The sequence below is a fragment of the Vipera berus genome (genome assembly GCF_964194415.1).
Source record: "Vipera berus genome assembly, chromosome: 5".
Classification (NCBI taxonomy): Eukaryota; Metazoa; Chordata; class Lepidosauria; order Squamata; family Viperidae; genus Vipera; species Vipera berus.
The window spans coordinates 60,826,864-60,851,444 of NC_138207.1; the positions used below are offsets into that span (position 1 = coordinate 60,826,864).

The window sequence follows — 24,581 nt, forward strand, 5'->3', positions numbered from 1 at the left end:
TTTGTTAACTGAGAAGCAAGGGAGATATGTGTTAAATGCTTGTTAACTATCTGAGGTTCGAATCTCAGATAAAGGGTATGACTGACTGATGAGAACAAAATAAGTTCGAAATGGCCATATCAGCCTCCCTAATTCTTTATTAGCAATTTGAATAATTTACACACACACACACACACACACACACATTCAGAGTTGGTTGGCGTTTGTCATATATTTACAGGAACTAATAAGTGGTTTTAATCATGAGTAGTTCTCTCAATTTATTTATCTTTCTTGCTCTTCAGATCAGTCCTGAAGATTCCTATGTTTCCGCTGATGCTCTCCTTAGTAGGATATCTCATCCACCTTTAGTATGTGATCAGCTTCAGTATCTGGAGCCTGACTTAGCAGAAAAGAATCCCCCAGTATTTGCTCAGAAACTTCAGGTTTGTAATGCAGATTTGATTGTGCTCCTTATGAATGTTCTGGTGTGATAAGGGAAGGTTTCTAAATGTAGCAAAACTCTGCCATAAAAAAACCTAAAAATTGTTCATTTCTCTCTCTCTCTCTCTCTCTCTCTCTCTCTCTCTCTCTCTCTCTCTCTCTCTCTCACACACACACACACACACACACACACACACACACACATATTGAATTTGCTTATGTTCAAAGAAAAAGCGGGTCTATAATATATTGGTTTTACATAGTTTCACATATTTATATCTTCCTTGCAAATAATAATCCGATCTGTGAATGATGTGTCTGTCTACATCTTTACATTATACACTTCATCTACCAACTCTCTGGTCATGTAAGAATGGAGATTGAATAATGGTGCTGAATCTGCCATTTTACAGATTTTGACATGCCTTCTCCCCTTCCCCCGCCCCCCTTGCCAGCTATAGCTGTTACAGTGTTTAGCTCCGCTTAACTATAAATACCCTTTTTAAGATCATTTTGGTGACATTTCATAGATACTAAACATTCAACATGTAGTTTATACATGTTTCTACATGTATCTCAGGTATGTGTAATTATCTCCCTGAGGAATAAATGTATATCAGAAAGGATTTTACTGTTAATTTAATGAAAAAATTAAAAGAGATGATTGCAGGTTAAATATTTCATGTCGTTTCTCCTTAAATCCTGTAACACAGTAAGCTACAATGTAACTCTCTTGGCTTAGCATGTTGTGTTGGTGGATCAGCCATTGTGGTTTAGTCAGTCATTGGTAGTTAAAACCCATCGTGGCCTAATAGAGCAGCCAATATATATATGCAATATCCTAAAACAATTATCCTAATGTATTCTTTAACAATGGGCATTTGTCTTTGCATCATGCTTAATGGATTTTCCCTGTACATTGTCACAACCATCTCACTGGCAGGAGGAATTAGAATTTGCTGCAATGAGGATAGAAGCCCTGAAGCTAGCCAGACAAATTACCTTGTCTTCTTTCAACTCCTTAAATACTGAGGTATCTCCTGTGCCTGCAGTTTGTGTGCTTAAAAACCGTGTTGCTGCTTTTACTTTAACAATAAGTTTTTTCTGAGTGGAGATGCTGGATGACTTTGGTCCATTGCTATGTAGAAAGATAGAAAAGAGCATGTAAAAGTTTCTTTTCTCTAATCTCAGATGTGGTCACATTCCACTTTGCAAATATGTTTTGCAACTGACTGTCACATGAGCTTGATCACAGGAATACATTTGGCTGCCATTTTCTTATACAGACCTGTGATTTTCACAGTCTAATCAATATATATTAGAAATATAAATGAGGTTGGTGACTTCTTTTTTATAACCATATTTTATTAATTTTTTATAATCAAATCCTTAATGTTTTATCAGCAACATGTTGTCTGGGTTCCAATATTTAGCTTACTAATACATGTTAAACTCCTTTCTCTCTACCTCATTTTTCTAGCCATTGATAAAATGTATCTTATGTTCTAAAGTGTTCTGAATCTTCTTTCTCCATTTTCAATGTAAGTCTGTCCATTTCTGCACAGTCCAAAATTTTCCTGATTATCTCTTCCTCCGCTGGTAATTCATCTTTCCAAGGTTGAGCAAATACAATTCTCGCTGCCATTAATACATGTAACGTTAAATATACACATTCTTTCTCATAATTTCCTACAATTATACCTAACAGAAATAATTCTGGCTTAAAATCTACGGTACGTGTTTTTTGTCATTCTCTCTAACCATATATGTATTCTTGACCAAAATCTTTTAGCCTTAGGGCATGTCCACCAAAGATGATAATATGTGCCTGGTTTTTGTCTACATTACCAACAATTGGTGGACATATTTTTAAACTTTTTTGGTAACCTCACAGGTGGTAAGTGCCATCTGTAAAATATTTTATATAAGTTTTCTTTGTAAGCCACCACCTTTGTTATTTTAGAATTTCTTTCCCAAAGTCTTTGCCAGTTTTCTAGCTCTATGTTATGCCCAAAGTTTTTTGCCCATGTTATCATTGTTTCTTTAACTTGTTCCTCTTCCATCTTTAAACTTAGCATGTACTTGTACAGTTTCTTAATCAATTTTTCATCTGATGCCAATAGTATCTGGTCAAATTCTCTCTGTTCTTTATAGAATCCAGATGTTTTAGCATCTTTTTCATATCTCATTTGAATTTACAGATGTGGCCACCATGATAGATCAGTACCCTGTTCTTCTAGGTCTTGTCTAGATTTTAGTTTTCCTTTAAAATTCAGAATGTCTTTATAAGTCACAATTTGCTCATAGTTAATTAGGTTTGGGTGAACAAACACTTCCATTGTTGAAAGCCATCCAGGTATTTTCATGTAAATTTTTGCTTTTATCTTTTCCCATTCTAAAAGAAGTATGTTTCTTATATAGTGGTTTTGAAAGTAGCTATGTATTTTATTCTTTCCATACCTAGGAAGGCATGCCATCAATGTTGTGGGTCAAGCCCTTCTAGGTATAGTAGTCTTTTATGTCTAAGGATTATCCATTCATTTATCCATATTAGTACAGATGTTTGATAGCATAGGGCCCAATCTGGCAACCCAAATCCTCCATTTCTTTTGCTTCTTGTAGCATTTTCAATCTAATTCTGGCTTTTTTTCCTTGCCAAATAAATTTCAAGGTCAGTGTATTTAGTTCATCAAAAAAAATTTTTCCCAATTTTATAGGTATTGTTTGAAATAAGAAGAGTAATTTTGATAAGATATTCTTCTACACTGTTGCTATTCTCCCTAACATTGAGAGTCATAGGTTTTTTTCCATTTATCCAGGTCTAGCTTTATTTGTTTTAATAGTTTTGCGTAGTTGTCTTTTATTGTTGCACATCTTGCCGTTAAGTATATCCCCAGGTATTTAACTTTCTTAACTATTTGAAGATCTGTTTTTTCTGACAATTGATTTTTTTTGTTTATCTGCAAGATTTTTGATTATCATTTTGGTCTTTTCTCTATTTATTTTCATTCCTGCTGCTTCTCCAAATTCTTCTATCTTTTTCAGAAGCTTGGGGCTTGTCACAAGCGGCTCTTCTAATATGAAAACCAAGTCATCCACGAATGCTTGTAGTTTATATTTTTCATCTTTTATCTTCATTCCTTTAATTTCTGAGTCTTGCCTAATATTTCTATTTAATACTTCCAGTGTTAATATAAATAATAATGGACATCCTTGTCTTGTGCCTTTTTAATGTTAAAATTTTCTGTAAAATCTCCATTTACAATTATTTTAGCTATTTGTCTATGATAGATTGTTTTAATTGTATTTATAAAGTTTTCTCCAAAGTCCATTTCATTTAGTTGTTGAATCATAGATTGCCAGTTTATGTTATCAAAAGCCTTCTGTGCATCTAGGAATATTAGCACCATCTGCTTCCCTGGGTGCATTTCATAGTATTCCAAGGTGTCTAAAATCATTCATCAATTGTTTTTTATTTGTTTCTTAGGTAAAAATCTGTTTTGGTCTGTGTGTATAAATTCAATCAGAAATCTCTTTACTCTTTCTGCTATTATTGAAGCAAAAATTTTATAATCCATATTTAATAGAGATATTGGTCTATAATATTTTATCTGTGTCAAGTCTGAGTCTACTTTGGGTATTAAAAGAATATTAGCTTCTGTCCAAATATTTGGTATTTTAGCTTCTAAAAGTACCTCGTTACATGGTTCTTTCATTAATGAGCTTAATGTATCTTGTAGGCATTTATAAAACTCTGCAGGTACCCATCTGAACCAAGGGTCTTATCTCTTTTTTTTTTGCCTTTTTATGGTCTCTGTTACCTCCATCATTGTTTTTTTTTTTCATTTAACATATTTTGGATATTCTCTGAGATTTTGGGTAAGTCAAGTTTTTTTTATGTATTGCTTTATTTTTTCTTGCAAAATTTCTTCTGTGTCGTAAAGTATCTCGTAAAAGTCTTTGATTATTTTTTTGATTATGTCATTTTGGAATTGTAAATTGCATTTTGAATCTTGCAGTTTGTTTATCATTTTTTTTCTCTTTCTTTTTTCAATTTGTATGCTAACCACCTACCCAGTTTATTAGTGTTTTCAAAAAAGTTTTGTTTTGCCCTTTTAGTTTGTTGGGCCATTTTTTCAGCCTCTGCTAGGTTTAATTTATGTTTTAGGTTGGTTATTTCTATAGAAGGGCATGGAAGAGACCTTATGTATGTTATGGAGAATATTCAGAGTTTGGAGAATACCAGAAATATGCAATTTTAGAAGAATTGGGTGAAAATTCTTCACAGTTGTGTGATGTATATCCAAAATAGGAAAAATGAAAAATAGGAAAAATATTCACAGTTGTGTGATGTATATCACTGTATATCCAAAACTTTAGTGTGGCAAGAATTCAGAAAACTATTCTGAGGATTTTTTTTATCATTTTGTAAATAAAACAATTCACCAAATTTGGGACACTTGCTATAGCATGTTATTGCTGGAAAATTGGCTTTATTTGCAGGCCAATGATTGCAGGGATCAATGCCTTTGAGAAGTAAAAACTGGTGCTCAACCAGTTTGGAAAATGGATGGATTTGGATTCAGGATTTTCTTCCCACAGTTTTCTCCCATCTTTTCCCAACTGCAGAAGATTTCTGATCTAGCAACACTCTTCTTTCTTCCTGTAACCCCCATGCTCTTTAAAAAAAATTTCCTATATGATTGTTGGCCACATAAAACTCAGTGAGACATGGTTCTGCAAAAGATTGGGTGATTAAGCAAGCTGCATCTATCTCTTCCCATCGGCTGGCACAAATGAAACGGCATCTAGAATTGTTGCCATGGGGGATGGGCTGGACTTTAATCGTTGCTTAAATTGTCTAAATCTGCAATAAGGAGCTTTAGTCATAAGCAAGAAATGGTGTCTATACAGTCAAAGAGAACCCGCAAACTGAGGTATCACTTTGTTGGTTGGTGTAGACAATTTTGACAAACTCTGTGATGTCAAAATTGTACCCTGCATACAAAAAACTGCAAATGCCAGGATTCATATATCTCTTGTGTGTGTGCTTGTGTTAGAAATTCTGTGTAGGTGACAGTTTTGCTCTTTAGGCAACAATCCACATTTCAATTGTCTTAAGAAGGGGTTTAAAATAATGGGAGGAAATAGATTCTAAGAGGAGGAAGAAGCCTCATATGTTAATCTCTTCTTTATACATTAAGACCAAAAATGTTTTGCTTCCTTTTTTTTCCACCTGCTATGCCCACAGCATGCTGGCTGTTGACATATTGGAGTGAAGTTGAGCCTGTGGTGCATGCAATCTAAACTAGAGTGAAATGTTAGTTCTTAAATCATGTGTTTGATCCGTGCAGCTTCCCTGGAAGTGTCCTTATGGTGATATCAGTGGAAAGGAGCTCATGGGGTTTCCCTTATAGGAGGTTATGTGTGCTTTCTGTTTCTGGGGTTTTTTTTAATTCTGATGCCACCTGAATATTTGCCTGCCAGTGCTGTACCACAGACTGAAAACATTCATTTCAAAACAGGGAGGTATGAACTATTGCAACTAATTTTGTTAGTTGTAATCTGTAGGACAAGACTACCACGCTACACGTTTTAACCTAATTGTATTTTGCACTACTGTGACTGTGAGACTCTGTTGTTGCTGATTGTGACCAAGGTAGATCAGGAGAAAAGTCTTCCTGTTTTTCCTCTCTATGATTATTCAGTTCAATTGCGAAGTCTGAAAAACCTGATAGGTCTGATAGTATCTCAGCTGAATCTGTATAAATGTTGATTTAAAGATCTTAGCATTCTTACATATTTATTTTTTTTCCACACTTCAGATTTTTTTATTCTGTGTTTCCAGTATTGAGCATTATAACTAATATATTCTCTCTTCTCTTCTTCCCCCCCAAAAATTTTTTTTGGTAGTTTTTAAGTCAGAATTTTGGCTGCCTGGTCTGATTTACTGAAGATAATTCTTAATGTATTCTTTTCTTCTAATAGTTAGAACCTGCACCTCCAACATTATAACATATCTGAGTTAAATCTGCAGCAGAGCAGTCATATTGCTGGTCCACTATGTGTTGACAACAGGAGGTTTGGGAGGGACATTGATCACTGCGGGTAGTCTTCTACTTATGGCTATCATTCAGCCCAAAATTTCTGTGGTTAAGTGAGATACTTGTTAAGAGAATTTTGCCTCATTTTACATCCTTTCTTGCCACAATGGTTAAGCGAATCACTGCAGTTGTTAGTCACACAGTTGTTAAGTGAATCTGGCTTCCCCATTGACTTTGCTTGTCAGAAGGTCACAAAAGGTGATCACATGACCTTGAGACTGCAACTGTCATAAGTACATGCCAGTTGCCAAGTGTCCAATTTTTGATCACGTGATCACTGGGATGCTGCAGCGATCGAATGTGTGACAAATGATCATGTGACATTTTTCAGCGCCTGTGCAGCTTCGAACTGTCACTAAACAAGCTGTTGTAAGTCAAGGGCTACCTATCCACTGCCTGCCTAGTTGTTTTGTTTTGTTGTTTATAAAACAAATTTGTCCACTTTTCAAGGTCAAGGAACACACCCCAAGGATTCCAGGAAGAGTACTTTATTGTTATTAGATGTATTAACAGCCCTGCTGCTTTCCACTCCTGGAGGACCTACACACAGGAATGGGTTGCTCTAAGTCTCTTTCTCATACTTTCTAGTTTCATTGGGCTGAGCAGCTGTTTTCCTTCACATCTCCTTGTAAGCCACCTCTAGGATTGATACACATTTTCTTTTCTAGTCTTGTTGATTCTACAGTGTAGAATCTAAATAGCTTAATATCATCTGGAAGCCATGAAGTATTGCAAAACTACTGGGCGCATTTTCCCAGAACGAATCAAAAAGATGTAATACAATTATATGAATGGATTGTTAAGCAATTTATCTTAATTAAAATTTTCAAGAGATTGTTCTGGCAAATTTGAAAAACAAGCTTTTGGGCAAGCTGCCCTGATTAAATTAAACATAATCTTCCTATGTAACATGATCAGTTGAGAAGCACAATTTCATCTACTTCTTTAAGCAATCATTGCCATACTGAACATGTTAAATCAGTGATGAGTAGATCCGATAGAACAACCATAGACTTACAATAGACAAGAAATAAGCGCAAATAAGGTATATAGAATATTCTGAAAATATTGGATTTCTTTTGAATATCTTGTTGCTAATTTGCTTCATTTAAAGGATCAAGATTTCTGCTTCATACCTATTTCTAAATTGCCTTTTACCCCCCAAATTTTTGTTTTTTATTTTTATCTGTATAATTACGTTTGTGCTATGCTTAACTGCTTTGGGTTCCATGCAAATGAGAGCTGAATTCAAATTATTTGAATGCATAATAAAGATTTCCAATAGTGAACCTACTAATCTTCATGATAATCCTGGTGCCAGCTACAAAATCAGTATATTTACTCTAATAATAATTATTTTTATGTGAATAATATTGGATTCATTTCCCATGTCTTTCAGAGGATACATTTTAGTTCTCATTTATAGAATAAAAAGTAGCCCAAACTGCATGTTAAAGGTAAAGGTTCCCCCGCACATGCGTGCTAGTCATTTCCAACTCTAGGGGCTGGTGCTCATCTCCGTTTCAAAGCCAAAGAGCCAGAGTTTGTCCGAGGATGTCTCTGTGGTCATGTGGCCGGCATGACTAGACGCCAAAGGCGCACGGAATGCTGTTACCTTCCCACCGTAGTGGTCCCTATTTTTCTACTTGCATTTTTACGTGCTTTTGAACTGCTAGGTTGGCAGAAGCTGGGACGAGTAACAGGCGCTCACTCTGTTACGCGGCACTCAGGATTTGACCCGCCAAACTGCCGATTTTCTGATCAACAAGCTCAGCGTCCTAACCCTCTGAGCCACCACGTCCCTTTAAACTGCACATTGGGATAGATAAATTAGTCTTAGTTTGGGGCATGTCAGTTTCATATAAGGATCATAATTCCATTGGGGTTTTTATTATTATTTTTAGAGAAATAGTGTGTATATGTCAGTGTCTATATAAATATTTCAAAGTAGACATTTTTGTACATATTATTTTTGAAACAAATAAGTGTCCCAATATTTAGAAAAGTAAAAACTTATAAACAAACGAAAACCCCATTTTTCACATGGGGTTTTCTAGAATAATATGAGTCAGATCTCTTCTCTTCTAAAGGTAATACAAAGGAAATCCTCAAACACGTCTTGTGTTTTTATATAATAGATAATTGTCTTAACTTTAATATTATCATAAAAATTATTGAATTAATATGTCTGGTTATAGCTAGTGTTACTGATTAACTCTTAAAACAGTTTGCTCAGTCTCTTATGTATCTTTACTGATCTCTTGTAATGAAGAATTTATAAGAAATCTTCACTGATTTGTTCTATGCTTCTTTAATAAATTGTGAAATTCTAAATATAACATAAATCAGGCAGTGGCTTCTATCAGTTGTGGTTGCTTCCAAAATTACTCTTAACAATAGATTAAACTATATAAAATAGTTTATATAAAATCTTTAGTCTCAATACATTGCTGAAGTTCACTGCTTTATACAAATAAGCAAACTGATTAAAATTCCTTTTGTCAGATTATATTTTTGCAATTATTTAGTTCAAGTATCTACAGTGGATTTGTTCATACATGATATAAGAAAGGTAGTTAGTGGGAAATAATGTTGGTGTTTCTGAAAATTTGAACTGCATTAGTTCTGTGTAAGGAAAATAGCAGAGCCAATCTCTAATATTTTTTCTTTTGTGTATTGCAGTTGAAAGAATTTGTAATTTATAGTTTCCTGCTTAAACTTGCCTTAGATGTTATTTAGTCACTGATTAGGTGCTTGAATCAAGTATCGATCATTACGAATTACTCTAGTATAATTGCATTTTAATTAAATGTTCAATCAGATCTGTCAGTAACGTGAATATTGAGTAAATACATTGTTAATATTGTGATCACATTCTTGTAAAAATGAATCCACATCAACAGTTTCATACTTTAACCTAAATTATTATACCATCTGCTGAACTATATTTAGGTAACTGCTGTTCTGTGCTTTTAGTAATAAAGTTAATATCAAATAAAAAGTATAAGCCGAAACTTTAACTATGTTATAAACATTTTAAATATTGTGGTGGAAAACGTGTTTTGAAGTATTTGTTGGAACATACTTTGTTCTTTTGTTTTGCTATTGACCTTCAAATAAAATTCATCTTGCTTTTGCTGATCTTTGTATCATGTTGTTGCATGGTGAGTAATACACAGCTCAGTAGATGTCAGGCTGCATCCTGTATAAAGTTGTCCAGGTGTATTTTGCTTACTGGGAACTTGATATCATTTTAGCAAGGATTTTTTAAAATGAAGAATAGAAAGAGCAGCAAAAAAATGTTCAAGCATTTGAGTAGGCAGGTTCTATATAAACCAAGCTTTTCCATTCTGAGCTCATTCAGGCATCTTACAAATTCCAACTGTCATAGTTTTCATGTTGGCTTAGAATTCTAAAAGATACAGTCCAATATAGTTTGGAAGTCATCATGTTGGGGATGCTTACAAAACTAGGATTAGTAATCACTTTTGGTGCTGAAGTTCAGTGAAATGGTGCTTTGCAAGAAAGATTGGAATTTCCAATATTCTGTATATCACCACCCATGTAGTGGTAACTCTTGTAAAATAGCTTAATGATAAACCCAGACTAATACTTTAATTAATTAATTCCACATTTTTTTTCACAGTGCATTCTTTTCTCACTTCCTTTGAAATAGTTCACTAAAGTACGGCTGGAACATAATACTAACTGTCTGTCCTTCCTTAAAATGAACAGAGAGACCCAGCAGCTGATGCTTCAATCTCTAAAAGTGCATTGTACTCACGGATAAGCAGCTCAGAGGGAGAAAATGCCTCCACTTTGCTTTACAAGCAGCAAGACCTGGATACCGCCTTAAGAGTTGCCAGGGAAGAGGTAATGGCAATTAGAATCAAGGAAGCCCTGCCAGTTTATTGGTAGGCATTTTACAAATGCAACTGCTTTTTGAAATTTGTTCTTCCAATTCATTCATTATGATAGGTTTGAATGAATTAATGATTTTCCAGTTACTGATCCATACCAGCATTGTGGGCTCTTTTTAAAAAAAATCAATTCTCCCTCCTCTGTTAAACATAATTCAGTGAATGTGTTCCACAGTTACCTTCTTTAGATTGCATGTTCCTTATCCATTAAGGAACCATGGATTATTTTATATAATAGTATATGTTAATAGTAGTTAACAGCAAGCCAAGTGGCCCTGTTGATTGGGCAAATTTGGTCCATGTCCTATCTATTTTTCATACTTATTTTCTGAGGAAACTCATGTATGGTTGGAATATAACATGTGCCACAATTATATACTTGCATCCTGACATCTGATGCAAGTATGTAAGTCGCAGTGTTTGTGTGACAATATCATTGTGCACGTTTCATCGGTTGTTCTCCTTGCCTTCCCTGTGAATGCCATAATTATAATCTTGCTATACTTTTCTATCGATCCTTGGGATGTTATGTGGCAAAGTATTTTGTACTTTTTCAAGCTGATACAACCTTATTTCTTCTCTTCCTTAAAAGATAGTTGCGAAGGAAAGGATGATTTCAGAATGGAAAGAGAAATATGAAGACAGTAGGAGGGAAGTAATAGAAATGAGGTTTGTGTAATTTTGTGTGAATTAATACTTTTAAAGTTTATGAGACAGTTAAAAATATCTTATTTTTAAATCATACTGCAGATGCCAGAGTCTTCAAATTACCAAAATAGGTCTGTTGAAAGAGGGTTCTTACTGAATAAAAAACAGGATATAAATCAAATCAATAAATAAAATAGATTAAATAATTACATATTCTATCTATTTCTGTTTGAAAATCCCACAACTTAGCTCAAGGTATCTATCAATATCTTAATAAAATTCAAATAAATAGTTCAATTGTTTAAATAAGATTTAATCAGCTAGCCTTCTTGGGAGAACAAATTCAAAATAGGATATGTTTTTAAAGTTTAAGGCAATCCTTTTGAATTGTTGTTTTGTTTTGTGTCGTGTTTAGAGCTATTTCATAGAATTGGAACATTGCAATAGGGTTTTTTCCTCCATTTCTGCAACTCAGAATGTAATTGTTAATTAAATTAATAAATTAAATTCCAACAATCTCCTCTGCTACCACTTTCTGTCAAAATCAGTTTAAAATTGTACTGAAGAAACAGAGAAAGCAAGTCTCAATGTGGAAGTCATAGTCTATATTTTATAGCACAATTATGGATTTAACAGCATCATAGCTGTCTATGAATTAATCTTTTAATTTAAAAAATGCCACACTGTAACAACTGTATTCTGTCATACATTTTGGAGCTAATTTGTAAGGTTTTAACAGAAGAGATGCCATTAGAAAAATCCATTTCTTGGATGCATGTTCATTTTCGTATCTTTTCATCTTTTAATAGGAAAATTGTTTCAGAGTATGAGAAGACAATTGCTCAAATGATAGGTAGGTATTACTATCATGAAAAGAAAATATTTTGTTCTTATTCTGTTATAGGGAATATGCAATAATGGAAAATTAGTGGTGCTATGAACAAAGATGATTTAAGAAACAGGTTTGGGAATCACAACTCATCTGCAGGTCCCTACATATGCCTGGAAGTCTTCTGTGAATTTACTATTATTTACTTATTTATGTAAACCTGTTTCTTGCTTACAATATTTCTTTTGGAGTAAACCTGCTGTAATTTCTAGCTGTGTGTATGAATCAATTTAATGTAGAATTTCATCTCATCATATATATTGTAACACTGTTCATAAAAAAAGTAACGACAAGTAGATGCCAGGAAAAATATATTTATTTGACAACAGTCAATTATGAATTAAACCTAAATATATTATTCCTTTGATGACACATTTTTACCAAAACATTTAACATATACTAATATATAATATTTAGGCCTAAGAAATTGCAGAATTCTGAACATCATTGGCCTCTCAGAACAAATCACATTATGCCAAACACTGTATTTTAATTAAATTATTAATATTAAGAAGATATCTAAATATGATCATCAGTAGAATCCTAATAAGTATAAAGCATTAAGCTTCATAAAAGTTTTTCACATCAAAGTAAAATGTGGAAATATTTTAATTACTTGGACTGCTGTTTTTTAGTATTACTATTTTAAAATTACTCTGTTGTATTATGTGTTTTGTTTGGTAGGTTTCTGTGAAAGGTTTCATTTAGTAGAGTAGCATAAACTTTTTAAACATAAATAAAATGTTTAAAGAATGTATAATATGGTTAAGCCAAAGGTAAATCAGAATCATGCAAAGTTAAGGAAACATAATTATGTCCAAATGTCTGGCTTTATATTTACATGACCCTTTCATTCAAAATTAGTATTTATTTTTATTCTGTAATTCCATATCTCTAGAATATATTCTGGTGAACAGTTTCCAATGTATAATATAGGTAAGAAGATTTGAGATGTTAATCTTGCAAATTGTAAATATTTCTTTTATAATTAATTTTTGGAGAAACAATACTACCGTAATTCTCCACCTGAGCATTTACATTAAATTGAGCCATCTCTGCTTTAAAAAAATCACACTTTAAATTAATCACACAAACACTGCAGCTTTGTTTGTGTTACCTAGGCATAATTCCTCTTATGCAGACTAGGTTATATTTCCCAATACAGTATTCCAGTGCACTAATAGAGATTTATATGGTTTGGAAAAGATGCAAACCAAGATTATACCTTTATAAAGTTCACCTAGAGTAGATTGAGCTGCTCTGTTAAACAGCATTCTTAGATGGTGGTAAAGTTCAGAAGCTTAGTTATGTGTCTGATCTGTTACTTAATCAACTTCCTCGTCAAGGGTCTTCTTTAGATTTAACATGGAGGAACTAAGCAGCATGTGCAAACATTAAAACAATAGCTGATAGTTCTGTGATTTATTTACTGGGGAGTTGTGAAGAGAGTATAGATTTGTCTGCAATAGTGGCAAATATCTGCAGCTCACGTGTAGGACGAGGGTGAAGGTTCGTTCTCTGAGCTTGAGGGTTGGTTTCCAAATGTTTCATTACCAAGCTTGGTAACATCTTCAGCGGAGTTTAGGGGATATCTGTGTCAGTGATGTTCTGTTTATAAGGGCTTCAGATATGGGAATGCCAAGTGAGGGTATTGTGATGGGTCAGGTGTGAGTCACCAGTGGGAGGCTTGTGATGGAGAGGTTACATCAGGTCAGGATTATTGGAAGGTGAACTGCTGATGGGGGGAGGGGGCTTGCGTGACTTGGTTGGGTGTTGGTGCTGTCTCTGGTTGGCTGAGCAGTTGATTTGGATTCTGAGGTTCATAGGCTGGTTGTAGGTCAATGTGTCTATTGATGAAATTGCCAGGCTTTGATGAACTCACGAGCATGGCAGGTAGTAGCATAGCTGATGATTTTAGTGTTGCTCCAATTGAACTGGTGTTGTTTGGTGTTGGTGTGGGTAGAGATTAAAGATTTGGGATCATGGCGTTTGACTGCCAGTCAGTGTTCGTGGATCCTGGATTTTAATTGACGTGAATGTTTGTCCCACGTAGAATTGGTTGCAATCATTGCAATTGATTTTGTAGATTACATTGTTTCTTTCATCCTTCCGTGTCCTGTCTTTGTTTCTGGATAATTCCTGACGGAGTGTGGCTGTGGGTTTGTGGGCTATTGTTATCCCTAGGGGTTGGAGAATTCTGTCATTTTTGACACCTCTTTTGTATATGGTAGGGTTAGTTTTTGCGTAATGGTCGGCTGTGCGGTATGTTGTGATTTGGGTACTGTGTGTCAGAATCTGAAATTTTTTGGATAACCATTATAGAGAAAGATGTCAAGCAGAATTTCTCTTCTGCTTTTCTTCTTTAAAAAAAGATGTTTATCATTGTTAATTTTATTTCAGTAAGTGACTGAGTCAGATCCTGAGAATAGAAAAGGATAGCTCATGGAAATTAAACATGTCCCTAGTTGAGTGCGCCTTTAATCAACATTTGCTAAAGGTGCCATCTCCCATTGATGTAAGATTTGCCTTTTATATTGATTCAGAAGGAGGGTTTTTGGTACACTTGGCCGGTGCCTATTTAGCATCAGCCTAAAAGCTAGTTGTGACCTAGATATAAGAAATGTGAATTTGACTTTCCAGACAACATTTGTATTGTTTGAGTCCTAATTCTATAGTGTCTTTAATATCTAGTGAAAAATTCAGAACTCGGCTAATCCCAACCTCTTCGAGAAGTTCAGTTTAAATGCTTTAAATATTCCTGCACAAGAGTATTTTATATGCTAACAGAAAAAGAAATGGAAGCTACATACGTAGCTATTTCTAACTAATCTTTATCCATGTGGCTGTCCTGTTTAGAAATGTAGCAGGAACGGCTGATATATGCAGAGAAAATATACTGAAAGGTGCTCTATGACAAGTATTGGTATCCTGCAAGGGAAATAATAAGAAAAAAAATCTTATATTTATAGCTGGAGAGATCCTTCTGAGCACTTTATAAATCTGAATTAAACTACTACCTTTTTTTTAGTAAAAGCTGATTTGGGCCAGAGAACTAAGAGAAAGGAGTTAAAGAAGTACCCTAACGTATTGCTAAAATCAATGGCTCCAGTGCAAATGTAAAAAGGATTAACTCCTGAAGATATAATTAGGAGGCAGAAACTTGAACAGAAGTGAGTTTGTAGAGCTCCTGGTAATTCCTTGGCATGTACTTTTCAGGTAGCATCTGCCTTCATATAATTTTTTGTTTAAAATCCTCAATTTCATTTAGTTTATGTCTCTACTGCATGCTTGTCTCCATTGAAAAAGTGTTTATCAGAGAAAATGTTGCCCATTGCATTCAGTCTACAGATTATGTGAGTGCTTTTTGAACCATTTCGGTTGCACATGATGGCATTTTGTCAAGGTGAACTTTATGTGCTGTACTTGTATTTGCGTTTTCAGTGAATTGCGTATCTACAGCTGCTGCCACCTTTTTGAACCATTCATTCATTCATTCATATCTTCTATGAAAGCTGAAAGCAAACTCACCCACTTAAAACTATTATTGCTGCTTCCTTCTTCATAGCTGAACTAAAAGGAATATTGTGCTCTGTGCATTACAGATTGTTGCCTCCCGGTTTTTTCTGCTTTCTTAATAAATCCTTTGACGTTTTTTCTGTCTTGCTTCCATTTTTGTTGCTTCTTGTTCTTTGCTTGCAAATCCAAAACAAAGGCAAGCCTGGTAAGTATTGCTTTTGCCAATTTTGGCACCTGCATATTGCGTTTTTTAAAATTTTATTTTATTTTATTTTACTTTGGCATTTACTTTATGTATTTTTCTCTGTATTCTGATGAATGAGCTCTACAGAAGCTCGTTCTGTATACCTATAGAGAATGTAGATATACATCATGATTTTTAATGGTAATACAGGTGTTATAGTGATAAAACAGATCCTGCAAGCATTGGTGGCTTTTTTATGGTGATATACATTGTTCCATTTCACTTCAGGAACAGGGTGCAGAAACAAATATTGTTATTAATTGACTATACTACAGTGGTTTCCACAATACTTACAGTGACAATGGGGCATCATAAAAAATGTAATATGAAACTGGTGTTTTCACTTGGAAAATTTCACATGATTATTTTGGCCATCTAAATACAAAGAATCAACCGCAATCCATCTTAGATCCTAAAGCATCCCCCAAGGGACTGCTGTGGGGAGAACGGATGGTTTCACATACGCTGTTTTCACTAATCAGCTTCACGCCCACCACTTCTGCGGCCAAGTTTCCAATGGGTTGTGGCCCAGACCGGGCTGCGGACTGGGGGTTGGGGACCCCTGCCCTATCTGCAATAAGATGTGCATGTTTCAGTAGCAGGGACAATTCATTTATTTCATAAGAGGAGAAATGCATAGATTCCCATATTGGATACTAGTTTATCCCATATTTGATAAACCTTTTTTAAAAAGATGCTCTTGATCCCTTCTGGATCCCATATTAGAAGTGGTGTCCTTAAGAATTTGTCATAAGAAAGGCTGGACTATATCATCCTAGATGGTGCTGTGTCATTAAGCAAAAGCCTATCTTCATAGTTTTAGGGAAGGTACACAAACCTCAGTTGTATTGCTGGTTAAATTGCAATTGTGCATAGGTAATCTATGCTTTATGCTGATTTTAGTAATTATGTGGCTGTTAATTGCCCACAGGCTTTTTCAAAACTATTTGATAATAGGACATAAATTAAAAATGAATAATTTTGGGGAGTCATCTGTCTGCCCAATAAGATCTAGTAGAACAGGCTATTTGCATATTTTCTCAGTCAGAGACTAAGCTATCTTTTCAGTTTGCTACACCTCTCATCAGTGATAGTATGGCCTGGACACCAAGATGTCCTTGTATCTTCAGAAGCTCAATGCAGATTTGGCTTCTTTTATCAATCTTGGGGGCAGGGCTATTAGGACTTTGTCTGTGGATGAACATTTGTTTTATTGGTGTTCCTTGGAATGTTTGCTTCTTGGTGCACATAATTGTTTGCATTGCATTGTCTGGGTTTTAATTTTTGATTACCATGTTAACCCAAACTTCAGTTTTAGTGAGTTATGTGTTGCTCAGTGTTTATTGATTAGAGCAGCCAATAAGCCAAAAAAATCCATTTCAAATAATTAATATCTTAGTATGAATGACGATACTCTTTGAGTATGGTGCTGATTGTCAAGTTTGCAACGAGGGAAGAAGGATGGACTTGATGTTTTCCCCCCATAAATCAGTTCTTAACCACAGCCTGGGGTTGCATCCTTTCCAGACTCTAGAACTGGACCCCAGCATCTTTTGGAGTATTGTGCAAGCTTTAATGTGTCAATTAGACCTACAATCTCTTTCTTCATATTCCATGACTTTTTACTGGAGCTCTGGATAAACAGATCACTTCTGTGAAGACCCATAATCAGTAGAGAAAAACTTGAAGGCTGCATGCTCTACCCTGGCAGAATGAAAACCTGTCCCAAATTGCCTTTTCCATTTTAGGATTTGAATCTGCTAAATGGCATAGGGGGGAAAAAACATCTTTGAAAAGTGATCAATGAGGTGCATATTACATGTGAAAATTAAGTTTAATCTCTTTCAGTACTGGCTAGAAATTTACTATGGCCCATTGTTGGGCAGTGCTGGATTAGAAGAAGCTGTTTGAAAAATGTTTTCTTTCCTGTGTGGTTCAAATTATATAATAGCAATGAAACTCTTAATCTTTTTTAAGGATTTCATTCAAAGAATCCTGATCAGAATAACAGAGTTGGAAGGGATCTTGGAGATCTTCTAGTCCAACTCCTTCAAATCAAGCAAATGTTTTATTATATGTAATAATGGGAGGGGATTGAGCTTTAAAAACATACTTCTATGAAAATATAATTCCACTTCCATTTCTGTTTTCATTTGAAAGTAACTTCTCTGGAATTCAGTAGGATTGTCATTCAGATAACACTTTGGATGAACCTATAAACTAAAGAATCCCATATTTACTTTAATTTTAGGGTTGTCTGCATTAGGCTTAGTTTCACTAATGTATTAAGGCAGGGGTGGGGAACTTTGGCTCTTTTATGACTTATGGACTTCAACTCCCAGAATTCCTGAGCCAGCCATGCTGGCTTAGGAATTCTGGGAGTTGAAGTCCACAAGTCATAAAAGAGCCAAGATTCCCCCATCCCTGGACTAAGGCAACATAGTAGTTTTGATTTGCAACCACCTTCACAACCCTTCTGCTTATCAGAGTTGACTAAACTTCCACAAAAGACTGGAGAAAGAAAACAAGACCCCCCAAAAAATCACCCTCTTAATTATGTCCCCAGCAACCATTGACGTGTGATTTACAACATATTACTCTTGTCTAGATGTTTCCCTATTCTGTTTAGTATGCTGTGTGCAAATCAATACAGTAGCAGTATCAATAGCACTTAGACTTATAAACTGCTTCACAGTGCTTTACAGCCCTCTCTAAGCAGTTTACAGAGTCACCATATTGCCCACAACGACCTGGGTCCTCATTTTACCCACCTTGGAAGAATAGGAGGATGAGTCAACTTTCAGCCAGTCAGGATTAAACTCCTGGCAGTTGGCAGAATTAGGCTGCAATACTGCATTCTAACCACTGCACCACCATGGCTCTATGTACTTAGAATACTATATACATTAGAACAGGGGTGTCAAACTTGCAACGTCACATGACGTGTCGCGACGTATCGCAACTTTTTTTCCATTACTGGCAATGGGGTGGGAGCAGTTTCGGCATGAGACATCCAGCCTGCGGGCCAGCAGTTTGACACCCCTGCATTAGAGGAATGGCACATTCCGTTGATGCTTGCACCTGAAAGATCAAATAATTCATGTGCAGGTGCTTGGTGTATTCATATTAAATTATAAACAAGTGGTAGTGACAAATTCTCTGTTGCTTTACTTGTAAAACTACATCTAGCCAAGTTTTCTTCTTTTCCACTTTTCTTCAGTCATTGAATTTTACAGCAGTCTCAACAGAAACTTATCCATTCAAAGATATTCTATTTTTCCATTCCTTCTTTCATCTTATTTCTTTCCATAGTTTTTTATATTAGTGTGGGGTAAAAGATGTGCAAAATGACATATTAGAGTCCTCTTTAGATTTAAGAATAAATGAGGAACTCACTGGCATTTTGAAAATATATTCAATGAATGAAGCTAAACGAAGACTTTCTGCACCTTCGTTGTTTTTATTGACAGAACTGCTCTCAGAGAAGCAATAACAAAAGGAATTGGTTCATCATAAAGTTAAGACTGCTTTATGTTCTACTGCAATTATGCATGCATGAGAATTATGCACATGCATCTAAAAATAACATACAACCAAAGCTGTTCACAGTTCACATGCTGTATAAGCTCTGATTTGCTCCAGCTCTGAGAAAAGTAGACACTTGATAATAACTGTAATGTTGTAAAAAGTAGACCTTTTAAAGTGGAATGTCTGAAAAAATCTGGCACAACTTCAGATTTAAGGGAATTGCAGTCCCAAACACTGCAGGTGGATAAAACTGGATTACAATATTAGAAAATGGAGAAAAAGAAAGAGAATCATAGAAATACATAAATCTGTGCATGGTGGGGAGAAAGTGGAGGAGAAATTCTCAGGTAGTGTTGCACCCTGTGAAACTGAGTAGTGGGAAATTCAGGAAAGGCCGAGGGGAAATTTTGCAGCGCTTATAGTTAAATTGTAGAATCACTTTTACAAGATTACTAAGGACCACAGACACATACATGCTTAAAGGTAAGAATCAAGTAAATTAATGCAGACTCAATCTTATAATAATTTTCTGTTTCCAGAATCAGAATAGTTTGTCCAACATGAATGGTGCCATCTGGCAGGATCCTTTTTGAGTTATTATAAATATTTGTATAGATTTGTCTGTTATTTTATTTAAGGAACATTTGATGTTAGAGGTTGAGGCGCCATTTTATAAAGTGAAATATATGGTTTCATCTATTAAAGTTCTCAGTTGAAATGATTCTAGGTTTTCCCAGACTAGTGGGAGGTTTTGGGTCAGTAGAAAGAATTTATTTTACATTGATTCACACTTTCTATTCTTGCTGAAGCGATGCTGCAGATTTATGGCAATGTGATTCCCATAAAGGAGCTTTTCTTTGTGCTAAATACTTGATTCTTATTATTACTTGTAAAGGACAAGAAGTTGGTTCCATTGCCCTAGTTAAATGTTTCAAGTGTTGTGATAAAATATTTATCCCCATGATAAAACAATGTTTTAAATGCTTAACAGATTTACCAGACAAACATGCCACTCCTTCTACTTTGTATGATCTCATTTTCATGCTTTAATTTAATTTTAAGTTTTTAAAACTATTCCTTATTTTTTGAGCCTTTTAATCGTTATCTCCTATAGAGGACGAGCAGAGAGAAAAATCCATGTCCCATCACACTGTCCAGCAACTTATTATGGAAAAAGAGCAAGCATTAGCTGACCTGAACTCTGTGGAAAAATCTCTAGCAGATCTTTTCAGAAGATATGAAAAAATGAAAGACGTTCTTGAAGGATTTAGGAAGGTAAGTCATAGTGAATAATGCTTTCATCAAAACACCTACATTCACTCAGGCGCATGTATAGGTCTGGAGTTATGGCTGCATTTTTGTATTCATTTCACTAGGGGTCCTGATTTCCACATCAACCAGCCGGCTTTGGGCTGAAGATCAGGTCCTTGCACTCAGGGGTTTGGGGATAAGAATTCTTCTTGGATGTGCCAATTCTCAAGATTCCTTTCCATCCTCAGAGCTTCTTCTGACAGAACACTTTTAACCCATTTGTTAGGTTAAAGATGTACAACCATCGTTAATCTAATAACCTGAGACACATCAGCCTGAAAGCGCTGCCACCTAGCTCTAGTAAAAGGAGATAACTGCCAAAGAAACCTGTTACACACGCTTATGCATATTGCAAGAATATGTGTAAACAGTTTATGGTAGTCCTTTGAGTTCAAAGAAGTCAGACTGTTGTGCAATATATCTGTGAGCATGAAGATGGCTCTGCAGTTCTAGTCTGGAAATGCAAAGCCTAGCACAGGGGTCCCCAACCTTGGCCTCTTTATGACTTGTGGACAGCCATGCTGGCTGAGGAATTCTGGGAGTTGAAGTCCACAAGTCATAGAGTGGCCAAGGTTGGGGACCCCTGGCCTAGAACAATGGGGACACTGAAAGTACATTGTTATCATAACTCTGGTGGGGTCAAGATTATATGTTGTTCCCTGATTCATGCAAAAAGTATAACTTGAACTAATTTTCCCTTAATTCATTTTTTTTATTCATTCACTGTATTTTAAAAGCAATTTTGTACTTGGCCAAAAATCCGAAGCAACTGTTTTCTGTAGACATTGGAGTTTGCAGAAAAGGGATTCTTACACTGCCTGAGCGTCATATGCCATGCATGGCCTGTAGAATTCATACAGAGATGGCTGCTTCGCATTTATATTTCTGTGTCTCTTATTTTAAGGAAATCTACTGCTTTTATGTTTGCTTTCAGTAAAATGGCCTACTACCTAAAATTGTAGAGTATGGTCAAAAGCCTACAACTTTCAGTGAATCCCTTATTGTCTGTTGTTAAGCTCTTTTTATGTTTGCCATTAAAGAATGAAGAAGTATTAAAGAAATGCGCACAAGAATATTTATCACGAGTTAAAAAAGAAGAGCAGAGATATCAAGCCCTCAAGGTTCATGCAGAGGAAAAACTGGACAGGTATTTTATTAGGACTTGGGAGGTATCCTGAATTTCAACCAAGAACTTCTGTTCTGAAGTCTGTTACAAATTAATTCCGGAGTTTTCTTTTTCCATCTGATTCTTGTCAGTACTTACATCTAATTTTGATCTGATTCCTATAAAATGTATTCTGTCACTCCTTAAGGTTCCCCTCCAGTTTTATAGGCAAAAAATCCCCTACTTTTTAAAACATTCAGGAAAGGTTCAGTTAAGCACCAAATATCAAATCTTACATAATACAGTATGAAGCTGGTATACCAGTATGCTTTTTATAATCTTGCCAAGAAAACCTCAGGAAGTAGTCTGGCCACTTGCCAGGAGTCAACACTGACATGAATGCATGAGAGAGAGGGAGAGGGAGAGAGAGGAGGGGAGCGAGAGAGAGGTTCCTTGGGACTCAATATACCTGTGTTTCTGCAGAGCCAACGCTGAAATTGCACAAGTTCGGGGGAAGGCTCAGCAAGAACAAGCAGCTTACCAAGCCAGCCTTCGTAAAGAGCAGTTAAAAGTGGATGCATTGGAAAGAACACTGGAACAGAAGGTGATTAGCTCTGAACTGTACAAAGCTGCTTATAGAGGAAACACTGTGGTAGTTGCTCCCTAAGCTTATATTGTATAGCAGTTGGCTTTAACAATGTAAAACAGTCAATCTTTTTTGCTGTCAAATGCTATCCTTAAAAACTTCAAGAATTCTTTAAATTGCTTTTGTGGTGCTGCTGGTGGCTCTGCCTCAGCAGTTCGGTATTATCCATTTATTTCTCAAATTGATTGGCCACCCACTTTACCACAGGGTAACTCTGGGCCGAGTTGTCTATGGGTGGTGGCTTACTTGTCTATGGAGGTGATGTAGTAACATCAGAGAGAGCAGAGGTTAGATTTCACTGTGTGTTTGGGCATTCAAGGATTGGGTAGACTTAGTATTTTACTGTTTATTGGGGCTGTGTAGCACTTCATGTTTGAGCTCCAAAAATAGTGGAATGGGAGGGAGGTAGTGTTAATTTTTTTTAAATTTATTTTATTTTTTAATTCCATTTATATCCCACCCTTCTCCGAAGACTCAGGGCGGCTTACAAGCTTAGCAGTAGCCTTCATTCTATGTATATGCCTGCTTATTAGGGCTTTCACACACACCCCAAGCGGCATTATTACAAAGTCAGCTTAATTGCCCCCAACAATCTGGGTCCTCATTTTACCTACCTCAGAAGGATGGAAGGCTGAGTCAAACTTGAGCCTGGTGGGATGCGAACCTGCACTAATTGCAGGCAGCTGGGGTTACTTAAGGAGGCATTAGCCCACTGCTCCACTAAGGCTCTTAATATCTCTACAGTGCTTTAAACAGTTGGGTTTTTTCCCATAATCAACACAGGTTTCAAAGGCTTCAAAGCACTGTAGGCAGGCAGCATGTTTGCACTACTTTCCAGTACAAAGGCCTGTTGGAGATCAACACTAAAGCACTGCACCATCATACTATTTATCTGCTTTTAATGAAACAAGTACCCACTCCAGCCTTAATTCATGGATGGGTGACTGTGGCTTAGTGCATTGAAAAGTTGTCCCATTGGAAGTATGTTGATTTAAAAATTGTTGCTCTAATGTGCCCAATTGAAGGTTACAAACAGACATGAGTGTTTTAGTAGTACATAGATTCTGGGAGAGTTCTAGGAACTGAAGTCGTTTAAAATTGCTGAGGTTGAAAAACCTCTGGCTTAGCCTATTGTTAGTAGAAATCTGGCTTCTACCAGGCAGTTGTTTATCCTTTTAGAATGATTTGAATCTAAGAAAAGTTTTAAGCATAAGAAAGAAAGCTTTCCTGAAAAGTCCCACAGTGATAAGACTAAGCAAAATGATTGGTATAAGCAGAACTAAATGCTGCTAATTAATTGCAGACAGAACTAAATGCTGCTAATTAATTGCAGACAGATAATCGCTCTTTCCCCAGCATGTACTATATTCTTAATGGCAACAAATCTTATTTTGATAATTGAAAAAGAGTGCAAAATAGCTTTTAACTAAAATATGTTTATTCTTTCTTCCTGTGCATGTGTGTTTCTTTCAGAATAAAGAAATAGAAGAGTTGACGAAGATTTGTGATGAACTGATTGCCAAAATGGGGAAAAGCTAACTTTTAACCAAAACCCTAAATTACAAACTTGAGTGCAATATGACCATTGGCACAGTGATATCCAGGCAGTGATGTGAATGGATTCTATTTTCACTTTTTGTATGCACTACTGTATTTTTTCTTAATAATGTTGATTTGATTGTATGCAGTACTAAGACTATCAGAAATCCTTGCTATTGTCTGCAATTCTTTCCTTTGTATAATTCATAGCAAGTTGATCTCAAAAGTTCCTGTATCAGGGAGATTTGTCGAGTTCTTTAATAAATTACAGTTGCTCATCTTAGCCTTCCCTTTGTACATGAGTTCCCATGTTGGATGTCTTTTTTGGATTTAATATAAATGTGTATTACATGCATGGGGACTCTTGCCTTAAGGAGTGTAAATTTGATCTGCATTTTCTGATTTGTAAAATAAAATGGAAACTTGAAAAATTAAGGTACTTGCCTCTGTGATACTTACCATAAATAATTTTTCCCTTCCAATTTGAAAATGGGTTTCATATTATTAACTGGGAAGTTGAAAATCAGTCTAAATCTGATATTCAGTATCATCAGCTTTTTATATACTATTCTGTTATTTCGTTGGTTTATTTCTCAGAACATCAATACAGCCAGGATGCTATAGAGATCACACAGGTATACTGTGTGCAAAATTCCCAAGAGAAGATTGTAAGTTATATATTTAAAAAATCTACTAGTATAAATATGT

At 35.5% G+C, this 24,581-nt stretch overlaps 1 protein-coding gene across 3 annotated transcripts in view; it reads left to right on the forward strand.

The window, feature by feature from the left end:
• The window catches only part of TACC2 (transforming acidic coiled-coil containing protein 2), a 157,525-nt gene extending 133,217 nt beyond the window's left edge, over positions 1–24,308 (forward strand). For 2 of the 3 annotated variants that reach the window (XM_081329392.1, XM_081329390.1), the window contains 9 exons: positions 285–425; positions 1,367–1,456; positions 10,263–10,400; positions 11,040–11,116; positions 11,905–11,948; positions 20,387–20,547; positions 21,624–21,730; positions 22,172–22,292; positions 23,808–24,308. In XM_081329392.1, the coding sequence (XP_081185518.1) occupies positions 285–425; positions 1,367–1,456; positions 10,263–10,400; positions 11,040–11,116; positions 11,905–11,948; positions 20,387–20,547; positions 21,624–21,730; positions 22,172–22,292; positions 23,808–23,873 (945 nt within the window). In that variant the 3' untranslated portion in view covers positions 23,874–24,308. The remainder of the gene's footprint in view (positions 1–284; positions 426–1,366; positions 1,457–10,262; positions 10,401–11,039; positions 11,117–11,904; positions 11,949–20,386; positions 20,548–21,623; positions 21,731–22,171; positions 22,293–23,807) is intronic. The other variant, XM_081329391.1, reaches the window with a different exon arrangement.
• Positions 24,309–24,581: the final 273 nt, after the last annotated feature.